At 41.7% G+C, this 25,828-nt stretch overlaps 2 protein-coding genes across 5 annotated transcripts; both read right to left on the bottom strand.

Annotated features, from left to right (window-relative positions):
- Positions 1-2,296: 2,296 nt before the first annotated feature.
- On the bottom strand, positions 2,297-7,330 carry Rdh14 (retinol dehydrogenase 14). Its single transcript, XM_028867645.2, has 2 exons — positions 6,884-7,330; positions 2,297-3,338 (listed from the first exon to the last, which is right to left on the bottom strand). Exons 1-2 carry the CDS (start codon positions 7,271-7,273, stop codon positions 2,721-2,723), a joined length of 1,008 nt encoding a protein of 335 aa, XP_028723478.1. The 5' UTR covers positions 7,274-7,330; the 3' UTR covers positions 2,297-2,720.
- Positions 7,331-8,041: 711 nt separating this feature from the next.
- LOC114692019 (cytosolic 5'-nucleotidase 1B) lies at positions 8,042-25,621 on the bottom strand. Of its 4 annotated transcripts, none has more exons than XM_037198141.1 (10): positions 25,497-25,621; positions 23,864-23,953; positions 23,364-23,537; positions 22,561-22,698; positions 20,819-21,358; positions 20,476-20,643; positions 18,920-19,049; positions 16,122-16,244; positions 15,545-15,729; positions 8,042-8,414 (listed from the first exon to the last, which is right to left on the bottom strand). In XM_037198141.1, exons 1-10 carry the CDS (start codon positions 25,527-25,529, stop codon positions 8,085-8,087), a joined length of 1,911 nt encoding a protein of 636 aa, XP_037054036.1. In that variant the 5' UTR covers positions 25,530-25,621; the 3' UTR covers positions 8,042-8,084. The 4 variants fall into 4 exon arrangements, with proteins under 4 accessions (XP_037054036.1, XP_037054037.1, XP_028723474.1 ...); XM_037198142.1 differs by having other exon boundaries at positions 20,819-21,355; XM_028867641.2 differs by lacking the exon at positions 23,364-23,537.
- Between the last annotated feature and the right edge of the window lie 207 nt (positions 25,622-25,828).

Genomic DNA, 25,828 nt, shown 5'->3' with positions numbered 1-25,828 from the left:
AGACAGGGTTTCTCTGTGTAGCTTTTCACCTTTCCTGGAACTCACTTTGGAGACCAGGCTGGCCTCGAACTCACAGAGATCCACCTGCCTCTGCCTCCCAAGTGCTGGGATTAAAGGCGTGTGCCACCACCGCCCGGCATAAAGTGTACATGCTATCTAACACCAGAGCTAGGAAAACAATATTTTAGAATAGTTAAATAATTTCCCATGATCATTGGGAGAGTTACGTTGGGAAGTGATTAACTAAAGCCAATGTGGTATGCTAAGAAAGGAACCTTTCCCAGTTAAATGGTAGTTAGGAACCCCACTAGATTAAGTAGTATGAGTGATGCTGAAACAACAGGCCAATGAGTACGTTGCTTACAGGACCAAACTGCTTGAATGAAGTCTGTTTAAAAACAAAAGTCAAGAATCAGGATGGAAAAAATGGGTTTCACCTCACTTATTCCATTACCTGGCCCAGGCTTACTCTAGCAGTATTTGCTGAGTATCAAAGCAATAGAACTGTTCCCCTTATTCTTTTGCTCAGTGGAATGTCAGAAGTGAGTTATGGGAGAAAGAACGAACAGGAACAATTTTCCAATCCTAACTAGTGTTGTGGGTCCTTGATTCCATCAGCCACAGTAGTGGGAAAGACATCTTCCAAATGGCAGCTCATTTTACCGTAATAGTTGGTGTTTGCAGATAAGTTATTTTTCCCATCACTATAAATTAATATAACTATTTTTATTGTGGTGCCACAAACAAGAACTCTGAAAGGCTCAAAAGGGCCAAAGCATCAGGTATCAAAATACAGCCAGAAAAAGATGGTATTAAATGAAAAAGGGAGCTCCCTTTTAATGAAGCTGAGGTGTAGGACAGATTTATTAGTTTCTATTTTTCCAAGTTGCATTCTCGTGTACTTCCTGCCCATATTTCCAAGTTTAGCAGGTCTCTTTGGAGGACAACCTTCTAAAATACATTTCAAAGAGCATGCTGTAGCTCTGCCCACTGCACCCACAGAGACACCTGTGACGAGAGGGCCATTGGTTGTACTCACAAGGCCATGCTCTAAAAGAAAGCAGACCTTTTGCATGATCTGCCAAGATCTTGCCAGTCTGGAAAAGAACCAGTATTTGTAACCAGACATGTCCTTAAAAATAACAAGCGTTAGCTCTGCCCTAATGGTCATTAAACTAAGTGGAGCTGCCTCTCATTTGGTGTTTTCATTAATATTCTAAGGTGACAGGACAAAAAGAAATGAAGTTATTAAGTTGATACTTCTGATGTTAAAACACAGAAGCCTACAATATGCCTATTTGGGCTCAGTTATTTTTAAAAAACATTTTATATTTGTTATACTTATACTTATATACCTAATAAATAAAATACATATATGAAATATATTTATAATTTTATAAAACATATGTAATTATAAATATTTATATCTCATTTTTTGTTGCTCTTTTTCATTCATTCCATGTCGGCTACTACACTTTGATTCTTGAGGGAGAAAAACTTCCTTTGGATAATCCTTTTGAATTGTCTAACTGGACCTAGAGTCACTAATTAGTGCATTTTAAGCACAGCTACCAAAGTCAAAGGAAACAAAGCAAGAAGACAGAATTGTTTCTGCCCACAGGTACACCTGACGGACACAGGAAAGGTCGGTCGTGTCTTGAAACAGGGCTTTTCAGACTGAAGGAACATGAAGAGATGATCTGAAGGAAGGGAATGAACGACCCTTCTATATTCAGGGCTAATCCCTGCAGGTGGACGTTTAAAAGGGTAGTCACCAGACATTTACCTGTTTCAATAAGATTATAAGTTCACTTCTCAATGATATTTCATGTACTCTGTTTCCACATGTCTAGTCCACGCTATTGGGCTGTGGTGGATAGAGTTCTTTCCACTCAACAGGACTTGTGGACAGTTTGTGGAGTGTCTCCAGCATGTATTACAGAGCTGTCCCTTTGGGGGATTTCAGCCCTATATCACTGCTATATTTATATTCTCAACATTGATGTTTGAGTAAAAGACTTCTTTGAATAAAGAATTCTACAGCTGGAAAAGGAAAACAAAACAAAAAACCCTAAAACAACAACAAAGAGGCTAAGAAAACTTAACTGTATGGTTAACTGGAAAACCATCATGGGTTTGGAAGTGCATCAGGACACCAAGTCACAGATTGGAGTTTTATAAAAATAAATTTTCAGAGCAGTAGGCAGGAAGAACATGGGTACAGCAGACCAAGAAAGGCCAATGAGGACAAACTAATGGACTGCATTCAGATACTTCTAAAGAAATGCACACTGAGGAATCTGCATATACATTTATTCCAAGTGATAATTTATGCGCACACACTAGGCATAGTTTTTCCACAAAACAAGCACTGTAGTAAAAATTCTTAACATTTTCGCTATGAAACTCAAAAGGTTTTTAAAACTCTCAAGATATATTTTAAATTGCCAGTATCTTTAGTATTTGTAATTTATGATTGCCCAATTATAATTTTTGATATCAAAACAGAAATGTGTTGCTCATTCTAGTTATTTAAAACATCTTTGCTTGAACTTTCAATTAGTCCACATAACTCCAGTGCCCTTCAAATATCTATGAGTACCTCTCAGGAGTATCACTGTAAAACCCAAACTGTTTCCAAGTAGCACACGCTCACAACATGCTGCTCCTGACTAAGGATGTAATGGATAGTCTTAGAAATAGCCCTTTTATCTTTACTTTTATTTCAAAATGCCAACCATCACTTCACTGATATCCCACAGTTTCCTCGCTACTGACTCATCCATAGCTTTGGGCAATAGTTCTTCCTCCTTACAATCTCCAAAGTACCTTCCGGACACACCTTCTACCTCAGGTGAAGAAGCTAAGTAGATGGAGGTCTGGGCACCTTCCAGTGGAGTTTTGAAAAAAGCCCAGGAGACCAAATTGAAAAGTGGTCTGGCCAGCAGTGGAATGTGTATGTGCCTCCCGAGGTTTGTCCGCACAATACCAGGATGCAGTACGTTGACAGTCACGTTTGTTCCTTCTAAGCGGCGGGCTAGTTCTCTGGTGAAAAGAATGTTAGCCAGTTTGCTTCGACTATAGCAGAAGCTTTTATTATAGCTCTGTTCACTGTTCAAGTCTTCAAAGTTGATGTCTCCGTATTTATAAAGTTTGGAAGAAACGACCACAATCCTGCTGGGAGCTGAACTTTTGAGGAGTCCAAGCAGAAGATTGGTGAGTAGGAAGTGGCCCAGATGGTTCACTCCAAACTGCATCTCAAACCCATCCTCCGTCTTCATGTATGGGCACTGGAAGATCCCTGCATTATTGATCAGGACGTCTAGCCTGGGCTCCTCCTTTAAAACCAGGGAGAGAATGCAGAGTTATGAATACACATTTTCCATAGCTCTTTTCATTCATGTATGTTTTACTAACAATGAAAAGAATTTGTGACTAAAACTAATCTCAAGTTTTAGCCCATGTATCTAGTCATTATTTGAAGCAGTGTCAACTTTGGGTTTTTTACAACTTAAGGATTATGAATATGTATACTCTTACATTTCACTCAGATGTTGATTATATAATTATCAAGGTCTTTCTTAAAACAGAAACACAGCAAATTTGGGGATGAGGGACTTCTAAGATCCTATGTCTTCTCTTAGTTTCAGTTGAACTAGAAAAATACCAATTTTGGCATTATCATATTAAATTTATAATGTGTCCCTGTGGTAAACTTAAAAAAGGCTTGCAAAACATGAAAAAATATACTTTTAAAGCAATGATGCATGATTAGGAGAGGCCTGCTTGATCCCTTTCTCAAATAACCTTATCTACTCCTAATGTTCTAAGTTCAAGGCAGACCCAGGTGACTTGGTTAATGTAACTAAGCTCCTAAGAGGCAAGTCAGAATCAGTCTGAAGATGAAATCTTTCGACTCCAAAACCCATTCTCACAATTAGTAACCTAGTCTGGTCTTCTAACTGGGCTGTTTAAAACAAAGCTTGAGTCAAGGTGAGCAAGACAGACCATATCCGACAAAGGGCTGGTATTGTGGCTCCCACCTTCCGGTAACATCATCAATGGTAAATTAAAATGCTCCCACCTTACCGGTAACATCATCAATGGTAAATTAAGATGCTTTACTCTGCGGTCTTAGTACGTGTAAAATGTCACCACAGGGACAGAATAACTTGAGGGCACTTCCCCAGAATTAGGACAAAGAAAAGCCAGAGATGTAAACTTTTGACTAGAGCGAATATTGTTAATAAATCAAGAAAGAAAAGTTAGTAAAATCACTGAGTGGGTAACATAAAAGTATTAGTAACAACACAGTGACTGTTACAGGAGTCTCAATTGTACAGGAGAAAAAAGAAAGAGCGTCAACAGGCACCATTAACCTTCACGGTGATTTCAGAACTTGGCCCATTCTTCTCTGTTTGAAATATCTTCCAAGCATCATATACCTCCCTATCTTCCCCAGTTTAAGTCCTAAATTGTACTGTTCGCATAGGGAGCCTTTTCATTCCTGACATCATTTAAGTTGGTTTTCATTGGCTCTTTCCTAGCTCCTCTGTCTCTTCTGATGACAGAGGAAAAGAAAAGCACAATATGTTCCAGGTGTAAAGACACAGTGATGACCCATGATTAAATTAATTTCAGGTCGAATTTCCACTCTCTCTCTCTTTTATTTTTTTGCCAAGTGCAAGTGAAAGAAAAATGTGTTACATTTCACAACTGTTATCAAAGGCTACCTGTCGGGTTAACTGTTTCTCCTGCTGGCCAGCGGAAAAACTTGCATGTTTTCCACCAGCCAACTTCAAAAGGAGGATGTGAGTTCACAGATACGGGGAAGGAAGGAGTGTCATCGTCACTAATCTTCTGGAAAGGTTTCCAGAATCAGTCATTTCTGAACTATCATTCTTTGCGGGGGTTTGTGTTAAGACTTTATCATTTACTTTTTTTTTTTTTTTTTAATTCTAGGAGATAAATGGCATAAATTCCAAGAATACCAAACAGTAGGATGTCAAAACTTCTATTTTTTCCCTTCTAATTATAATCACTGAATTTCAGAGCCAAGCAAGGGCGTAAGTACTTAGGATAACACAACTTAGTTACCTCGTTGTGCTCTGACTGAAGCAGCAATGGTATCAGGAAGGAGCAGGCTCAACCCTATTCACACGTAAGTGAGACAGGATGACCTGCTCTCTATGCTTCCAAAACCTCTCAAAGACTACTATTGTCACTTGATCAGCTACATGCCAATGACATGCTAATAACAAGAGTTTCTTTGAGCTGCACCAGCTCCTACTATGCAACACGATGCCCCAGAACACAAGAGCCTGCTGTGCAAGAGCTCAAGTTTTGAGGGAACCAGTGAGACTCTCCACTCACTATCTCAAAACCACCTCCAAGTGGTTCAGTATGGGCTGTGTTCTCATGAGGCGGTTTCTTTGTATAGCTGTGCTTTGAGCAGTTATTAACAGCTAGGGTCTTAAATGCAAGTGCAAAAGCTAAAAGGAATCTATGTAGAACAAGAATGAGAGCCGGGCGGTGGTGGTGCATGCCTTTAATCCCAGCACTTGGGAGGCAGAGGCAGGTGGATCTCTGTGAGCTCGAGGCCAGCCTGGGCTACAGAGTGAGTTCCAGGAAAGGCACAAAGCTACACAGAGAAACCCTGTCAAAAACAAAAACAAACAAACAAACAACCCAAACAAACAAAAAGGAACACAAATGAGAGTGGGCTGTGTCCAGTCTGACTTGGAGATTGGAAAAGTTACTACAGGGACCAACAGGCACCCTGTTCCACTAATAATTATGGCTACCTAAGAGTTAAATAAGATACTTCTTTTTGAAGGATGTCTATCACTGGACAGTTATGGAACTGTTAGGACACTCGGGCTTCGATCTAACTGCTAACAAATGAACTTGCAGATATTTCTTTTGATCGAAGTACATCATGGGGGGCGGGGAAGGGGGGAGTCACTTAGAACTTCAGCTTTAAATTCAAGAGATTCCAACTGTGACAAGTAGTCTCCCCGTACCTAGCTGGCTTTAGATCTACCTCTGGCAAGTCACTTTGGCCACAGTCTTTCGACTTCAGTGGAGCATGTACCACCCACGCCTCAGCCATCAAGCACCAGGAATACAGGAGATTAAAGCAAAGCCTTGAAGACAGACATGTTACTGAACCTTCCTGCACTTCAGTTCCCGAATATGGAGACATTAATGCTTGCTTTACAAGAGGCACAGTCAGGATCTGACAACAGCCAATGGGCTTTTTCCATCATTGAAAAAGATGCCTGGCACATCTCCTGTCACACATCGAACCTTCCATAAAGTCAGGCATATGATTTTTATTCCTGTCCCTCTTTGGGCTATTACTAGGATTCCAAATTCCATTCTCTTTAGACACGGGGTAGAATCGAGTATGGGGATGATGCAAAGGTGTCAATCAGCAAGTGGCACTCCCTCCTACTTCAGCAGGACAAAACAAAAAAACAAAACCAGGAAATGGAAATAAGAAAAACAGAAAAGAAAAGTTTAACGATGGGCCTAATCAAAGTTCTTGGCTAGCTTTTCTCCCCAGCAGGGCTCTCAGGCCTTGTGACAGCAAGTTAAGATCTGGCCCACATTTCACTTCTGACCCAGGGGAAACAATTCAAAGATCAGGTGGTGATGATTCCTGGACTTGTCCTCGCCTAACACAATGAAATGTCCAGGCACTGGCTTAGTTATTCACTTCTTCTGGGGGACCTCCCAGGAATTCCTCCTCGGACCTGCCCCTCCTCCTAGCAGGGTCCCAGGCAGGCAGGCAGGTGTCCTAGTCCTGACCACGCTCAAGGTCACACCAGGCCTCGGGGGCCCCTCCCCCGCGGGTGGCGGGGCTCCATTAGACCCACACCTGCAGCAGCTCTTGGCAGAAGGCTCGCACTGAACGTAGAGAGGCCAGGTCCAGCTCCTTGACGACCAGCTGGCCTTCGGTGGTGGCGTCGGGCTCAGGACCCGCAGCCTGGCCGAGCTCCCGGCGGAGCTGACCCGCCGCCTCCTCCGCTCTCGCGCGGTCCCGACACCCCATGATGACCCGCGCCCCAAGGCGCAGCAGCTCGGCGGCTGTGGCCCGGCCCAGGCCGCTGTTTGCCCCGGTGATCAGCACGGTCTTCCCGTGCATGAGGCTCCGGTCCCCGCCTCCCTGCAGCCGCCGGCCTCTGGGCCCGGAGAACCGCCGCGCCGCCAGCCACAGCGCCCCACCCAGTGCGGCCAGGAGCGCTGCGGCCACAGTAGCCACTGCCATAGCCTTCCGGGCAGGGCGCACGGGGCCTGGAGCACAGGTTCCGGAGACCCAGGGGCCACTGCGCGCGAAGGACGCTGGGGCGCCGCCTGCTGTCCTGGGCTAGTGCGCGCGGGGCTTGCTGGGATTTGTAGTTTCCTTCCTGACGGCAACTTGAAGTAGAGTTCATCACAGAAACTACCTTGTGGAAACCACCGGTGGGTTTATAGATAAAGAAGTGGACCGTGTTAAAATTGGTATACGCCTGCGGACAAAGGGACATTTCTTATTTTCGTTTTGTTAAAAGGCTCGCCACACGGAACTAACAAAGGACGCAAGCCCTATTTCCAATAGTGTTTCTTCTACCTAGCCTGTTCCTGGTGATAATTCATTCGGCCTGCTAACGTTAAAAAAATGAGCAATATTTTTTGGAAATTAACTAAGCTGCTTGTGGGATAACTTAAATATGAAAGTTCTAAACTTATCTTAAAGAGCCACCATTATGACTTACACATATAGGTGCGATGAGATTCGATGTCCTTAGCTTACAGAAAAGTAGCTTGACCGTAGCAGCTTGACAGTTCAAAATGTTTTACAACATCAAGAAAGAAAGAAAGAAAGAAATTTCGAGATGAAGGAAGGAAGGAAGGAAGGAAGGAAGGAAGAAGAGAACGGAAGGAAGGAAGAAAGGAAAGAAAGAAAGGAAGGGAAAAAATACCACCAAAGAGGCTAAGTTCTGTGGTTCAATCTTTGGAAATACCCTATTACTCTAGACATCCAAAACACATGCCATTTGTAATACCAGACTGTCACCGTTTATTTCTCCTCCCCATCCCTAGTTGCGTTTTTGAGCTACGCCATAAGGTACATGGGCTGTGATGGTGCCAAATTTCTGTGCTGATTCGATGTGGAACATCTGGTCATCAAAGAAGATGTGGGGCCGAATCTTCACCAAGATAGGACCTTTGGGGGCTCCAGCTAGGAAAAGAGCTTCATCTATCTCTAGACCCCAGCGGCGAAGGGTCTTCAGCACACGGGCACCTGAACTTGCTGCACTCCGGGCTGTAACCAAGTAGGTCCTGATGGGACAAAGTAACCGTTCGTCTTTGGCATAGAATTTCTTCTGCAGTTTGCCTAAATCTTCCAGAAAGCTTTTAAGAGGACCCTGGAAAAAAGAACATATGTCTCAGCTGGGAATGGGTGGGCAAAAAGAAGTGACTACTGACAAAACAGGGTCTTATTTGACCTTACAAAGCACACAATGCTGTCATACAATGATTCTGAGCTGACAGCATGGTGCCAAACTCTCTGCATTTATGTGAAGGTTTTTCCTGATATACAACCATCCCTTTGCATGCCTAGAATACGTCTCAGATAACCACATCATTTATCATCCAAACGAAGATATTTTATGTGTGAAAAAAAAGTTCTATAAATAAGTCATTCATAACTATCTATGCTACCTGGGTGAGATGTACTTCAGCTGATCACCAAAACCACATTTCCCCCCATTTTTGTTAGCTGCATTTTTTACCTTTGAAATTACTGTCACTTTGTTTAGCTAGGTATTTGTTTGGCCCGAGTCCAGCCCTGTCTTCAAGGTATGTATCTTTATATCTCTATAGTTTCTACATTAAGACATAATGTATGCTTCTTTTTCTATGTTACTCTAGTCTCTACCATTGTTTTACGTTTAAATCTATGAGTAAACATATTTTATGTTTGTGGAAATAATCTTTGAGAATTTAGTATATTATCAACCATTCTGCTTGCTGTCCTCTCTTTACCTGAGTGAGGTTTTTACCTGGATATAGATTCTGTGATGTATATTTTCTCTGCATAAGGTGGAACTTGGGTCATTGGGCTTGGTGGCAAGCACCCTTATACTCTAAGACACCTCACTGACTCATTTTACAAGTGTGTGTGTGTGTACACATATCTATAGTTCACTTATGGAGGTCAGAAGACAACTTGCCAGATTTGCTTTTTTCCATCATGTGGGTCTGAGGCATTGAATTCAGGTCTTCAGACTTGCAAACAGGTATCATTACCAGATGAGCCATCTTGCCGGTTATATGCTGTTTACCTTTGGAATCTGTCTAAGATTTGGAAAGTTATATAAACTATGTCTCCTTTCCTAATAATAAATACCTGGATATTTGCAACAACCATAACTGTACTTCTGCATATCATGCAGCTAAACCAGAGGCTGGCCAACTAGGCTGGAGTCAAGGAGAAATGGGCATCTTCCCGGGAAAGATGGTGTGCAAGACCTCACATATCTCCAGAGAAATGAAGAGGGAAATACCAGACACTGTACAAGTAAGTGTGAACATTTCAGAGCATTTAAAACAACGATAAAGGACAACCCTGTGCTCTGCTAACCAAGCAGTGCTCTCTTGAGTTTATCTCTGTGGACTTCACTGCATGTTCATGAGAAACACTACAGGCAGGGAAGAAGATGGAAAAAGACATAACATTTGGAACAAGAGTTGGGGAGCCCTGCATTTGGGAAAAGTGTGAATCTTTGCTGAGCCCTTTGGATCTGGAGGGAAGAGGGCTTAAGCTGATAGAAGGGCTTTAGGAAGGCACTCTTCAGGCATATGTAAAGATCCACTCTAGGGTTGGGGATTTAGCTCAGTGGTAGAGCGCTTGCCTAGCAAGCGCAAGGCCCTGGGTTCAGTCCTCAGCTCAAACAAACAAACAAACAAACAAAAAGATCCACTCTCACTGGAGAAATGAAAAGCTGTCTGCTCTTAGAGCTGGCATAAGAAGACATCTGAACCCAGACTACTAGCCATCTCCTGTCACTGGGATTTGGGAAAAGTAGCACCATCTTCAAATTACAGGGGCCCAAAGCCAGCAGAGAGGGAAAGAACCACAGACAGGTGAGTTTGGACATTTTTCTGCACAGACTTTCAGAGAAGGCCTGAAGGTTAGAGCTGAGAAAGGCCCATGGGCAAACCAATCTACAGCCTTAGAACCAATGAGAAGAATTTGAAGTCCCTGACAGTCTGAAGAAAGCCACAGCAATAACAATAACTAAAACTGATTCAACCCTTGATTACCTTGATCCAGTCTGTCACAATAGTTAGTGGAAGAGAAGGAGTGCCAATTAGCAGATTGATACAGCATTTAGCAAAGCCTCCATGTATAGCTAGTGCAATTGATCATTATATATATGCATATATATGCATATATGTATATATATATATATATATGGGAACATAATAAAACAGAGAAATCTATGTTCGAGGGGAATTTAAAGAACTTAGATCTCATGATAACACAAATATTAAACATAATAGAAAAATTGAAAAAAAACTTTTATTAATCCCTTCAAAAGTCAAATGTCTACTTTAACGGTAGAAAACAAACATAAATAGTAACTTCAGTAAAGAGGAATTGAATACAATGCTAGAATTAAAAATTACTGTACAGAAATAAAGCATGCCTTCAGTTGATGACCAGCAGACTCTGTATGGCTAAGAAAAGAGGGATGAACTTGAGGATAAGTAAAAATAGTCTTAAATATAGAGATTAAAAAAGAGCAACACATTGAAATGCTATGAAACACACAAACACACACAGAGGGCTGGGATATGAAAAGAGGTACAATTGCATGCACATACATACATACATACACACACACACACATACACATGCGTGCGCATGCACTCACACATACACTCGCATACAGGGGAGCAGGTGGGAGAGGAAGAGACGCACAAATGCATGCCCAGACAAACAGACAGAGAAAGAGAGACAGAGGCATATGCCACACAGACATACACACACATACATGCACGCCATACATACACACACATGTAAGCTCATACATACACCCACATATGGGAGGCGGGGGCGGGAGGAGGAAGAGCAATACAACTGCTCCAACAACAAGAAACAGAAAACCTTGATGAGTTAGTGAAAATAGATATAGTATATACAGAGGATCATAGTAGATAAAAGACTCAAAGCATTTGAGGTCAGAACCTATGCAGTGGAAGTGTGTAAGAAAACCATGGATGAGCATCTTGAAGTTGCTAAAGAAAAATAAAGGAAACATATGGTTCTATAACCAGTGGGCAAATAAAATATATTTTCATTTTATTGTGCTGAGACATGGTCTCTTTCTGTAGATTGCCATCTTGGAACTCACTATGTAGACCTGGCATCCCTCAGAACTCACAGAGATCTCTGCCTCCCCATTTATGGGATTAAGGGTACATGCTACTGTGCTTGACTATAGTGTAATTATAAAGTGAGGAAGACACAGAATTTCCAGGAAAAGCAAACAATATTTATTGCCAGCATGTATATCCTACTGACATGCTAAAAGAGAATCTGTAATTTTAAAAAAAGAACATAAACATAAAAGATCTTTTTTTTTTTTTGTTTTTGTTTTGTTTTTCGAGACAGGCTTTCTCTGTGTAGCTTTGCGCCTTTTCCTGGAACTCACTTGGTAGCCCAAGCTGGCCTTGAACTCACAGAGATCTGCCTGGCTCTGCCTCCCAAGTGCTGGGATTAAAGGCGTGCACCACCACTGCCCGGCAAAAGATCATTTTTGTCTCATTCTTATGCTATGGGCCACAGGAAAACATTATAAAACTCAGCTGGTTATGGCAAAGCCACTACCTGAAGGGATCAAGGAATTCCTCCAGAGGAAGCCAAATTCCAAGGAGCTTTTGGTGTTATTTAGCTTGTTATATATTAGCTGTCTTCTGTTATGAAAATCATGTGTGCCTTCATAGTTTTTCCAATTGATTTTTCCCTAAGAAGTGCTATCAGTGTGGACTGATCACTCTCTGGACGTATACATTCAAGGTATTTGGAGAACAGCCTCAGGAAAGGCTTCCTTCCTCCCAGTGCATCCATTTCTCCCATTTCAGCACTGGAATCAGCCACTTTCAAGGACTAACAGAAATAACAGTCCAGACCACCACATGCTAGTCTTCTGATTCAAGGTAAATCCCACAAGGAGACACCACCTAGGTCAGGTGGACTTTAAGTAGTAGCTTTACACAATTTAGCTCAGACTCTCCTTTCGTACAACCTTACTAACTTTATAGACCCCTAACTTCTTACCTAACTACTTCTCAGCATGTAGACTGAGCACACAGACCCCCTTTTTCATATACTAACCGGTCATTAGCACTCAGTTGACCTCCTCTTTCGCCACTCCCATTTTGGATTGTAAAAGAAAGCCTGGTGGTCACTGCCTGAGGAAAATTCTTATGACTCTGTAGAATTCAAGCCTGGTGACCTTGCTCGGCCAGAGGATTGCTATTATTTTGGTTTATAGCTGGATTGCAGAGAGACTTAGGAAAGAACTTAGAGGTATAAGGAGATGGAGAGGAAGAGAGGTGTGGAGAACTTAGAGATAGGGAACAGAGAGGGATAAGGAGGATTTTGACCAGAGAGTACCTATGGACGAGATGGAAGATGAGGAAGAGTCAGATGGGGAAGTACTAGCTGGGTAAGAACGAGACGAAAAGGACCTAGAGGAGGCAGAATTAAGATGAGAGAATTAAGCTAGAACTTAGAGGAAGCAGTAGATAAGTATAGAGAGAAATCAGGCAAGACAGGAGCTAGGCACGAGAGCAGAACTGAAGCTGTGTAAATAGGATGTTATCCCAGAGGAATTAAAGCAAGTGGACTATAGAGCTCAGTGTGCTGAGATTCTATTTCCCCAATATAGTCCTCGCCATTTGTAGTTTTCTCTCCTGAGCCCCTTGGATGTATAATATTAAGGCTAGTCCCTCAAATATTATACAAGATTCTTACTCACTTTTAGTCATTGCCAAAGGCAAGAAGAACATCAATTTATTGTGAGTTAATAATATATAACATAAAGGAAAGTTATGTCAACACAACACAGAATAAGTTTGGAGGAGTTTTTGAGTGATCTGTGGCAAGGTTCATATATTACAGACAAGGTAAATAGGATTGTGTGACCATGTATCAACGTTACTTGAAGTTGTGTGTTACAAGATTTATAAACATGGGAAAACCTTTAGTTGGTTCTAAGTAATATAAATAAAGATGAATCTGAAACACAATGACTAAACTGGAGACAAAGATTAAAAGACTATATAGAGGAAAGTAGGAAGACATTTGATTTTACCACAACAGTTATTATTGATCCCATTATATTTAAATGATTTCAAGCACACTCAGGTGACAAACAGAAAACATAACAAAGTACAACCCAAAATATGTTTTCTGGCTATGGTAGAGTAAGTAAGGCTTGTACATAGTAACAGATATGTGGAAAAACCTCTTCAAATATTTGGCAGTTGTAATTTGTTTCAACTAATTGTAAACAACCCACCCCACAGAGTGGATGTCACAAATAAATTAAAACGATAATTAAAAAAATAATTTTCAGTTGTCTAAAAAATAACTCCAACATATATATATATCAAGATAAATATAAAGATATTGACTGAAGACAAAAGTACTGAAAAATATACAACAATACAGCATTATTCTAAAAATCAGGAATATATGAATATCAGACTCAGGCCAGCATTGCATGAGAAAGAGGAGTTGGTGAATATAATCAAGAATATATACAATGATCCTCACTATGTGGGATTTAAAATACATTATACAACACTGATTAAAACTGCCAGGTGTGGTCGAACACATCTGTAACCCCAGCACCTGAAGAACTGAGACAGAGGGGCAGTGAGCTCAAGGGAAGCCTTGGTTACATAGTTGGATCCTGTCTCAATCAGTCAGTAAGCCCCCAGTTATATTAGGATGCCTCCATACTGTCTTCCTGTTGTGACTACAACAAACAAACAAAAAGAATTAAGCATCTCAAACCATGTGCAGGTACTAGAGTGGGGCAGGTAGTAAAGTGCTTGCCAGCAGGAGGACCCAAGTTTGGAACTCTAGCACCCACATAAAAAGCCAGGTGTAGCAGCGGAGGATTGTTATGGCAGCCCTAGGGAGGCAGAGACAGGAGGATGCCCAGAGCTTGCTGTCCAGCTCTCTTTGTGAATTCAAAACACAAGAAGGAGAATGATAGAGGGAGACTACTGACATCCATCTCTTGGTTCTGTATGTTTACACACACACACACACACACACACACACACACACACACACACACACTATACATATTAAAAAGCCTTTAAAAAATGTTCAGACCTAGCTAGCTTACTTAGAAAGGCTTACCAGACATTTGCTTAGTTTTCATGCATTTTATGAAATCATTATTTCTCAAGTGAGATACAAGTCAACTCTAGACTACTTGCCTCATAAATATAAAGGCAGGCAATTTCTCAATTCTATAGCCTGGATCCAGGATTATATAAAAAGGATCACACTATATGGCCATCTCAAGTGTACCCCCAGTGAAGAACCTCCTCAACAAGTTAAAATCCTTCAGTTACTTTACATGTCAATGACATTTGATTTTTCTCAGTGCATGGTACAAGGGCATTAATCAAAACCCAACATTCATTCTACAAACCCTCAAAAGTGCATAGTGAGTAAGTAGCTCCTCAACTTGACCAAGGATATCTGAAAAGGTCCTATAGACACATTACCTAAGACTGTAAGATTGAAAACCCTTTGAAGGACAGGGATTGAGGCCAGGCAGTCCATGCTCATGCCTGTTACTGAACATTAAATTGAGCAGATTCAGTGCAAAAGGATCATCCATCAGTTCAGATTCCGTTTGGATACCATTTTCATGCTTCCAGTTTCCTTCTGTTCAGATGTCCATTTCAGATCTTGACCTTTAATACTTCATGAAATAGATTAAAAAAAAAACCCAAACCAAAACCCACACTCCCAAATACTTGTTTTGGGCTTGTAAGAGGTGTTGGAGGCTAGTTATTTATTTGGATCCAAGCTCTTTAGTCTTGAAGCTCTTCTCAATTAAACAGCATTTTTCTTGAATCTGGGGTCACAGACTGACAGCCCCAGAAAACGTTTACTGAGCAGTATATTGGAAAACCTTACTGTTTTGAGGGCTGAAGATTTTGGAATGACTTCTTGGTAAGCTGTGCTATGTGTTTACAAGGACTTGAGGGTTAACTCATCAGTAACAGACCGCAGAAGCGCTTCCGAAAGGATAAATAAAAGAATGCCCAATGTGGAAACCAGCGCTGGCAGCAGTACATGTTCCAGAGAAAGGAATTCACAAACAAAAGGGAGCAAAGTGCAGAGAGACTGGAGGGGGCCACCTAAAATTAATTAAAGTCACATCACAAAGAACGCTCTCTATATTCACACCTTAGAAGGTGAGCAGAGGAAAAGGGAGCTTGGTAAACTTACCTGAGCAAGAGGTTTATTCTCAAATAGTGTTTCGTGTTGGAAAAATTTGTCCAGCCCATGGTCCTTGGCAATATGTTCAGACTCATCGGAGAAGAGGACAGCATCCCCATCGAAGGCCACGCGGAGCTGCGTGTCACAATAAGCCATGTCTTTGGCTCCAGCAAACATGGTTGCAGAGGCAATGCCTGACATCACATGGAGAGATTAGTACTCTTCTGAAGCCCAAGGTTTTTAGTTTCCTCCCGTAAAAACTTCTCCCCCACAGTGATATTTCTTCTGTAGCTATCGCCACATAATTCTGTTCCTGTCCACAACTACAAATCTCAGAACAGATATCTATGTACTCATTCTGTTTATACAGAATGGAAGGTGAACATGAGTTATGGAATAATCACTGAAAATGTTCCCTCCCAGGGAGGCCAAACCCCTTATATACAGATATAAGGGGTGCCACATGTGTAAAAACAATAGCAAAAGACTCAGTAAGACGATAAGCCACCTAAAACTGTGTGAAACCCAAGGCACCTGACCATCAGTATAAACCTTATGAGCTAGAAGAATAAACCCAGGCCATTACCTTCTTTTATTGCTTCTTGTACTTTTTCGGAATCCGCCGAAAGATACAAGTTGGTAAGATATGCCTTTAAATAGCCAATGGGGCTTTTCCCGCCAGTCAGACAGAATCGGTCGATTAGCAGACCTAATGTCAAGTGAGAAAGGCAGACTAAAGATACAACACTGATCCAAATGACATTTACTGTAGAAATAAAAGCCTGTATTAGTAAATCTATTTGAGTTCATTTGCAAGTCTAACTGAATGTTATCTTCTTATAAATTACTGAGTGTTAAAAATGACTCTCACAGCTCTCAGATAATTCATACACTATGTTTGGTACACCATAGTCTATGGAACATATTCACACAGACCATGTCAATTTACTCAAAACTGCATGGCAGATATTATTCTCCTTATAGAAAAGGATACAGCAAGAATTAAAATTAAAATCCAGTCCACTGGTTCACAGACATAGGGCAGACTTCAGCCCGCATGTTTAACTCATATCTGCACTAGGATATCTCTCTTTTCTTAAACTACAGCCTCTTCCTTGCTTCCTCTATATTTCTTTAATAAAATACTAGTAATAAGTCACTCTAGTACGTAAACTGTTTTCTAAAGATAATCGGAAAATTTCACTCCTTCTGGACTAGAATATTTGATTACAGCTATTAGCAGAGTTGACATTAATAGTCTCTGGATTTTCTTTCCTCTTTTTCAGTAATGGGGCTTATACCCAGAGCATCATATATGAGAGGCAAACACTGTACCAATGAACTACCACATCCATTTCATTTCTTCAAATTATTAAGTCAGATACAGCTAAGTCGCCCATATTGGTTTTCAACTTGCTTGCTGTGTTGCTGTGTAGCTCAGGTAGGTCTTGAACTCAAGGCAATCCTCTAGCCTCTTGCTGTAGTCTTCTGAAAAGTTGGCATTCTAAGCCTATTGCCTCAACGTCCAATTAATATACTCTTAAATACCTTCCAACAATTATAAGAAAAAATTGACTGTTCAAAAGATTTTTGTAAAGCCAGCACCCACATTTGCAATGAATGAAAGGATAGATTGGTATAAGTTGTCTAGAAAGGGACTCCTTTATTGAAGATACTATTTTAAGAAAATAATACTAAATTTTAGTAAACATTTATGTGGAAAAGTCTGAATTTAGGATTATATTTGAAAGGAAATGTATTCATCAGTGTGAGACTATCATGCATAGTATAAAATTCTATGTGCTTTATTCAAAGTTGGCTTTAAATTTATGATAAACTGGGTAACTATGCTATCTAAATAAAAGCAAAACCTGGGGTCTAGTCAGCTATTTGAAGGACGAAAGACAAAGGTCAGCAATGTGGGTAGAAGCATCTGCTTCGGTGTTAACAAAATATTACAGAATTTTCATTTGATCCAATGTTGGGCATACATGACTCAAAAGTAGATCTTATAAACCCTTAAGTAACATCAACACAATGTTCTGGAAAATATGTATTGGTACTAGGACTTAAAAAAAATGAATGAAAACATTGGCTTTTTTTTTCCCTCAAAGGAATCCCAGTTAACTGTGGAACCAGGCATGTAAATTGTAACCAAGACCACAGTAGAGATAGACACGGGCTGTTCTCTGTACCCTAAAGAGGGAACTAACTAACTCTTCCAAGGTAAAGGCTGTAATTCCATGGAAATGGCAAGATGGAAAGGTGTACTGACTGGTTTATCAACAGAATTCATATATAAGAAACTGGAAACCTTGGAGTTTTTAACATGCTAAAGGACAGAAAGACCAGTATCACTTACTTAATCAGTAAGATTGGGTATGATGGTGCGCACCTATAATCCCAGTACTGGGAAACTGAGGTAAGATGATCTAGAGCTAGCCTGGGCTATATAGCAAGGACATATGTGAAGGCAAACCAAAAGCATAGAAATATTCTTCATCTACTGAATGAATATTATATGCCCCTCAGAGCCTTTGACACACACTTTCTCTTTTAAATTCACAACATTATGAAGGTTGCATTATTAAAATACATTTCAGATGCCAATTTTATAATTAGAATCATATGAAATAATAAAATAAAACTCAATAACTTGTAATACACCTTGGTTAATGTCTGATTTAAACCTAGGATCTCTATGTGCACAAGTTAAACCTGGTATTTTAGGTGACATACCCACAACTAGATCCATTCCTAGAAAACTAGACAATGGTGTCCCAAAGAGAATGTTAAGTAATTTCATAATGGAACAATCATGGGAAACTTTACAAGAAAGTGACACATCAATCGGAATGTTTGGAAGACTAGCACCAATGAAATTTTTCCATGTAAAGTGCTAAAGACAATTTTGCTGGTAAGAATATGGATTTGAATGTGGGAGAGAGAGGGCGGCCAGAAGCATCCAATTTTAAGAGTTGGAAGGCGAGGTGAAAACCTTTAAACCCTTAAACCCTTAACATGGATCTGTGGTGAGGAAGAAGTTTGATCCCGTAGAAAAAGTCTCTGGGCTGACGGCTCCTTGAAGTCAAGTTCAGAAGTGAAAAACATAAAGCAGAGAAATATATTGAGGACCTGGGATTAAGACTTTGAAATTCACACTTGACAAGTTAAGTCCAGAGCTTTGAGCCCAACTCTGTGCTGAAGTTAAAAATGAGCATGGCCTTTTTTTGTTCTGACATAGGCAAATAAACATTCCCCACGCAGAAGGGGTTGTCGGTATCAAAGACACTGCCGTGGTTTAAGCCACAGTTAGCAAAATAGCATGGCCTCTTTTTTGCAGAGCTCTGAGCTGGTCTTCCACATGGTATTTATTTTACTTACCATAGTGATTGACGCTGTTTATAAGCCGTACTCCCACTTGGGCATGGTTATTAGTCATCAGTACTATATCAAATAAGTCTTGTTCTTCAGGATACAGATCACGGAGTCTAGAGTTGACATGCTGCAGCGCCTGCAGGTTACAAACATAGGTGTATACCAAAGGGCAGGCAAGGTGGGGATTAGGCAGCAGGCGGAAAAAAAACACCTCGGCAGGCTCAGAATCAAGTTTTACAGAGTCCTGGCTGAGAAATCAGTGCTCCTTTAAGACATGGTTATGTTACCATTCCTGCATTTTATAACTCCTACACATAGACTTCAGTTAATGCCCAGGGCACAGATGAGTAATGTCCATGGGATGTTATGACAGCATTCTGTTTACTGTAATATTCTCATGGGTAGGTTGAGAAAAATATCAGGGTATCCCTTTTATGATTTGCCTTCTGGTTTGTCTATGTGTCTAAGTTTGTAAATTCTGATTTTATTGTGAGAAATTTCAGAATGGTTTGGGAACTTACATGTTACTCATGTTCAGGAAACAGACTGAGGCAGATTGATAATCTCAGTGGTTTTGTTTTGTTTTTGTATGTGCTATGGAAGGGAGATCCATAGGCTGTGACTTATTTATTTCAATTTTAGCATTTAACCTATTTTTAATTATGTGTGTGTGTGTGTGTGTGTGTGTGTGTGTGTGTGTGTGTGTGAAGGACAGGTGCCCACAGTGTAGAAGGTGTCAGATTTCTTGGAGCTGTAGTTACAGATGGTTGTAACTCTCCCTATATGGAGATTGGGAACCAAAATCAGGTCCTCTTCAAGAACAGTGCCGGCTTCTAATGCCACACCCTCCTTTCCAGCCCCTTAATCCAGATTTTTAATTTTTAGAACATATGTTTTTCATAGGCCCGTGGTTTCTCCCGATGCTTCTACATGTCCTGCGAGCACTGTTTACCCCAAACCATAAAGGTGTCATTGGCTTTTCCGTGGTCATGTGATTGATTGTGCAACAATCCTATAACTTACAAAGGAGATTAGTTCTAAGTGCTACATGTTTTAGTACACATTCATGATCTGAAGTGTCAGGAGCATCTTGATTTTCTTGATATATTTGGGGTCAGACAAGCTAAAGTGAATTCTATCATTTTAATGAGGCATTGTATTTCCACTACTCAGGACCATTGTTTACTCCCTATTACTTCCTACTTCTACATGTATGGAGGAAACAGGCTTTTGTTAAAGGTCAGACAACTAGGGCTCCATTTAAGAAAAGCCAAGATCTGAAACCATGGATGCAGGCTGAAACACAAACAAACAAACAAACAAACAAAAAACAAAACACACACACACACACACACACACACACACACACACACACACACACAAAACACCTTTTCTCAACAATTCCAGAAGTCTTTGAGACTTGGTCAATTGGAATGGGGCAAGAATTATATAGGTGGTCCAGGGATTATCGGGAAGACTGGACAAACTCCCACAGATCTCCCTGGGTCCTTCTCTTGCCATCCCGAGTCCCTGGTGCGAATGCAAGGCAGTTCGCACAGTACCTTGACAAACCGAAAGGCTGGCCCTGGAGTCAGGATGACGTTCTCGTTGGTGAGCTGATACTCCATGTACTTTTCTAGACCCTCTTCTTCGTAGATTTTCCTGTCGTCCACCATATTGAAGAGTGCCCGGGAGGAAACAGCAATTGTGATGGCGTGCTTGGGTTTGGGCTGTGGAGAAAGTCAAGGGAAGGAGAGTCAACACGCATACAGAAGGGAGTGGGGAATGCAGCTGGGAAGGGAAAGAGGACTGAGGTCAGAAGGACTTCCCTAGGCCTTAAGTGGGAGGGAGTTGAGGGATAGGAAAAAGGGGGCCCAGGGCTGCCAAAGGCCTTGGTACTCTCACCGGCCTGGGTCGCGCACAGCTGGGGATCTTCTCGTACAGCATGCTCACAGATGCCCAGTAGGCCTCATCTATCTCATCTTCCTCTATCTGTTGTCGCCGCTGCTGTTGCTGCTGCTGCTGCTGCTGCTGGATTTCAGACAGACATTCCTGGTCCATGTCCACAGAGGTGCCATACTGCAGGCGGCGCTGTACATAGGGCTTCCACTCAGTAGGAGAAGGGCGTGTATATTCTCGAGCAGTCTTGGGTATCAGCTCTCTGGAGTCACAACTGTGCGCGTAGTCCCGCAACTGCAAGTCTCTAGGCTCTCTGGTGTCCCTAAGAGCCCAGGGCTCACTGCCCCCATACATCTTCGAAGTCCGCTTGGAGCTGGGCTCATGTTCCGGGGGTGTGGGAGGTTGGGAGTCAAGCTGGGTGTTAGGTCTGGTCTGTGGTGTCTGCTGTAGGGAGGGCTTCTCTGAAGATGGAGGTGGAGGCGAGGTTTCATGATGGCTGGGGGAGGCAGAGGAAGTTCGAGAGGTCGCGGAGCTGTTGGGGGCCTGCTGAAGAAAAAGGGGGTTGAAGCCCAGGCCCATGAGGATTCACTTCCCGATCTCCAACATTGCATCTCCTAGCTCTAGCCTATTCCTAGACCTTGAAAGAATCCTAGTGCATTCTAGCTCCTTTAACTAGGCCACCAAGCATCCATAGAGCAGCCAAGCAGACATTGGATCTTACTGTTTAAATAGACAGACTGCTCTGCTCTCATCCTCCAGTTTCCCTACCTGCACCTCATGAATGTACACCACAGGCACTCCTTGTAATACCTGCTATTTGGTTTTGTGTAAATAGGCTGAAGTCCTCTTATCCTTACACAGCATAAATCACAGACCCTGTCTCACTCAGTGACTCCAGCCAGCTTTATGAAGAAACTGGGTAAGACATGGTGGCTAGAATGTTCTACTTCTCCTGAACCTCTCTGGCTCTGCTCGCCCTGCGACTAGCATGTGATTGCTGGGAAGGCTGGGGAGTCACGTGCCTTCGGTTTTGGTATGGTATCTGGTAACAGCAGAACTGTGTGAGAAGGGGCAATTCTAGAGAAAAAAATACCTTTAATGACACAGCTTTGTGAAAAGTTATCAAAATTCATATATTACCTCAATTTATGTTTGTTTCACATGTGGGGAAGGATATTCTTGGTTGAGATTATTGAACCAAATTCAACAGAATATAGGTGTAAATATAATATATATATATATATATATATATATATATATATATATATATATATATATATATATATACATGTATCAGCCCAGGGATCTATTATTTTCTATGCACCTGAAAAGAATCTTGTAATTTTGCTTATTGTGGTAGGCCTAGTTAAGGGCCTATATAGCACACAATGACATTTTATGTTTCTCTTTTGTTGCTTTAACTTTTTTCATCCCTTTCCTTTCTCGAGTGCCATGTGTACTAAGCTCGTATTTGTTGTGTGGCTGAAGGACAGAGAACATACAGCTGGAGCTAAAGGCTGTGTTTAACACTGCTCTCTACTGCTTTGCAGTGTGAAAACCAGGGCAGATGACCCTGTGTTCTAGTTTTCCTGGTAGTAAATTTGTGTTTACCTGGGTGTTTCTGAAAGAGCTAAATCAACTATAAACAAGTAACTTATCCCGAGCAGGGCCCGAGTACTTTGAAAAGTAAGTCCCAATAGATACATCATTATTTATCGTCCACGCTTCTCTTTCATCCCTATCTCTACCTTGACAACTGTATTCCTGCTTCTGGGCTCATCCACTGAAGGAGCCCCGGTAGATGGGCTCCGTGATGTTCGGGACCACTGATTTCGCACAATGTACCCTCGAGAGTCTGAATTAGGCACAGGTAATTCTTGGGATCCCTGTGTAAGAGAAGAGACCCAAATATTTAATTCTTAACCACCCACTCCTTACATGCATGTGCCCACAGAATAAGCTCGGCAGGCTAAAATCAGCAGCAACAAATGGAAAGATGCAACCCCCACTCCCCTCCATGACCCTTGATTCACTCTAGGTCCTTCTGGGTCCTTGTTGTACTGTTCTTACTTTGGACTCGATCCTAACCTCAGCGTGAAGTAACAAAATGGAGATTCCCCTAGAAGAGCATGAGCATCCAATAGTGAGAAACTCCTGTGGTAGCTGAGAGTTTGCCACCTGGGACTCTTCTACCATGGCAAGTAACAGTTGATCATATATTCTCCCCCACCTCCATCCTCCCTTAGAGCTCAAACTACTAATTAGTAAAGTAGTACTAATACTACTAATGCTAAAGATCAAGCTACTCATATGTAAATACGTTACATCTTTGTGATTTTTACCATACTGTAAAGTAAGGGCACACGGCAACCAAGCCACAGCGGCCGCAGGCCTCTGTGACCGCCACACACAAGTCCATACAACCTGCCAGCCTTTGTTTCATGGTTGACATCTGGGAGAGGCAAGTGGGCTAGCTTCTGTCCCGTATCCTTCCCCTACCCAAGGATGCCTTGGACTCCCCTCCCAAATGAGTCATGAGATCTCTGCTCACCCTGATCATGGTGATGTGCCGGCCCTGTTCCCACAACAGGCACATGTGAATATAAATACGTATTGTGCGACAGGGGCTAGTTCCCTCAGCTGCACAAAGGCAGCGTCTACACGAGTGGTGACACCGCATGGGGCAACATCTCAGCGAGTGATTCGGATAGCCTGCACGCCTCATCTGAAAGATTGTGCAGAAAACGGGTCAATGCGATGGCCAGACTTCCCTTCCCTCCCTGATCTGCATGGGCCAGTCTCCTCCTGTTGGCCAAGTGGAGGAGACTGGGGTCTTTCTACGCTTCTCATTCTGCGTGAACAAGGGGGGCTGTGGACTGGAGGGAGGGTGAGGGCCAGCTTCTCCTGAGTGTGTCTCTAACCTCCTCACTGGACCTTAGCTACCCCACGGTATGGATCTGAAATGGCTCGCGGGGCTCTTCCCGAGCTTCTCACCTGCTTTCCTCCAGTGTGTTTTCTGCTCTTTCAGCTGTGCTATGGGGAGTAGCTCACCTGAGTGCTCAGTCGAGCTCCGTTTTTGTCAGGATCTTTTCTTTTCTCTGCATCTAGACTCTCTTTTGAGTACCTCATGCCAGGCTCATTCTTAATATGGAAACAAAGAATGTTTATTAATGTTGGTTTCCAAACCCTGGGTTTGGAAATAAAAAGGGTATATAAAGCCTAAACTTCGTCTCTTTGCCGACATCAAAAATATATGTTGAACTTTAGACACAATTTCTTGCCCGTTCTGACAAGTATAAGAAAAGAACACATTTTATAAATAAAAATTACGTGAGCATGTTGTTATATGACTCAGTCATTCCATAGACTCAGAATATGAGCAGTGTTTATCATTAAGAATGATAACATGAGAAATGTAATGAGAGTCTTCCAGGGGTCAACAGCTCTTGGATTTAAGTTTTAAGTTGCTTTGCATAATAGCTTTTTCTTCCCTTCTGATTTTCTTAAGACTGCTAATTATGGAACTTTTCATTTTCCATATAGAAACAGAAACTCATTCAACTGACCCTAACCAATATTAATTTGATTTTTACAAACAAGGACTTTAATCTTGTATGGATTTATTGGCAGAACATCTGTTCTTAATGTCAAAGTTCTCTCAGCGTCTAGCTGAAAAAGGGGATTTCCTCTAAACAAACCCATAGGGAAAAATCAAGCACAGAGAGGATGATCATTTCTTCCTTGGAAACATAATCAAATATTGACGTTTTCATTTTTAATTGGGAAATACTTATCAGGACACTATTTGTATTGTTTCACGCTAATTCAGATGCATTCTGTGACTAATATTGGTGTTAAATGTCTGTTTCGGGAGCTCCACACATAAGTTAGACCCAAGTCCTCCCAGAGACTTCTGTATTCATTCATTTACCCCCTGTGCCTGCCCAGGAGTGCCTTCCACGTGTTAGGTGAATGAGAATGTGACTATAAGGAATGGCTTAGCTGAATAATTATTGAACCGACTGAATTCTCTCCGCTAACTCCCATGCCCCTCTTCTAGTCTCAATACTATTCTGTCACTCCTAGCTCCCAAAGATATTTAAATCCAACTCTTCCTCATCTCTGTGCTGGCTCTCAGGTCACCGTTCTTGGCTTCTAAAGCCTTCCCATTTCCAAATTTGTCTCTGTAATTAGATGTAAGCCTAGTTAGTTTAGCTCATTCCTGGGTCTACTCTGTATTTACTCAGGCGGACCAGAAGCCTCAGGATGGACCCCCGTTACCTACGGCTTCCACGCTCCCCACCTTCCTGTTACATTCCACTTAGGCTAAGTAGCTTTTCTCTTTGTCATGTCTGTGGAAACCATCTTTCTCTTCAGAGCTTAGCTCATCCCAGTCTGGGTCCAGAATTGAACATTCCTCTGTGTCTTTAATACAAATTTTGCTGAGCACTGAACTGTACTGTTTATGTCTCTGTCCTACAGAGTCGTTGAACTTAACTTCTTCATATTAACTATGAGCATATGCTCAGCAAATGCTGACTTACTAGGGTGACCCACACACTGCCACTCCACTCCCCTCTACACGTCATTTGTTTGTTCAGAGCATTCCCAGAGAGAAAAGATGGACTAATGTTTACATGTCCTCGACTTCCTAGTAAGATTCTAGGGCACTTCACTCACTCACTTTCTTTTTCTGTTTCAAAGATGTTTGACTCATTTCTTCAACTGTTGGAATTCTTTTGTTGTTACGAAGGTTTTCATCTCCCCAGCCCCATTTCCTATTACTTTTCTGGTTCAGTCTAGCTCTGAATTTAGAATGTCAAATTTATGACATCATGCGTGATTCCGTGGTAACTAACTGATGCCACAAATATGTAATTATGCTTGTGTCGTGTGTGTGTCTGTGCATGTGTGTGTGTGTGTGTGTGTGTGTGTGTGTGTGTGTGTGTGTGTGTATAGAGCAATGGCCTTCTTTCCCATTTCAACATATCTACTTATAGCCATTCCCTTGAAACT

This window comes from Peromyscus leucopus, chromosome 22 (genome assembly GCF_004664715.2).
Source record: "Peromyscus leucopus breed LL Stock chromosome 22, UCI_PerLeu_2.1, whole genome shotgun sequence".
NCBI classification, from domain to species: Eukaryota; Metazoa; Chordata; class Mammalia; order Rodentia; family Cricetidae; genus Peromyscus; species Peromyscus leucopus.
Note: the sequence above shows the minus strand (reverse complement) of the source record. Positions and strands in the feature narration are given on the sequence as shown.

Bases quoted from the DNA above. Each gene is read 5' to 3' on its own strand.
- Rdh14 (XM_028867645.2), bottom strand. From the start codon at position 7,273: ATGGCAGTGGCTACTGTGGCCGCAGCGCTCCTGGCCGCACTGGGTGGG. The intron at 3,339-6,883 runs GTGTGGGTCTAA...CTGGTTTTAAAG, and splicing joins TCTGCCAAGAGCTGCTGCAG to GAGGAGCCCAGGCTAGACGT.
- LOC114692019 (XM_037198141.1), bottom strand. From the start codon at position 25,529: ATGAGTCAAACATCTTTGAAACAGAAAAAGAAA. The intron at 22,699-23,363 runs GTGAGCAGAGAT...TCTCTTACACAG, and splicing joins GGCACATCACCATGATCAGG to GGATCCCAAGAATTACCTGT. The intron at 15,730-16,121 runs GTAATGGCCTGG...ATGTGATGTCAG, and splicing joins ACAAGAAGCAATAAAAGAAG to GCATTGCCTCTGCAACCATG.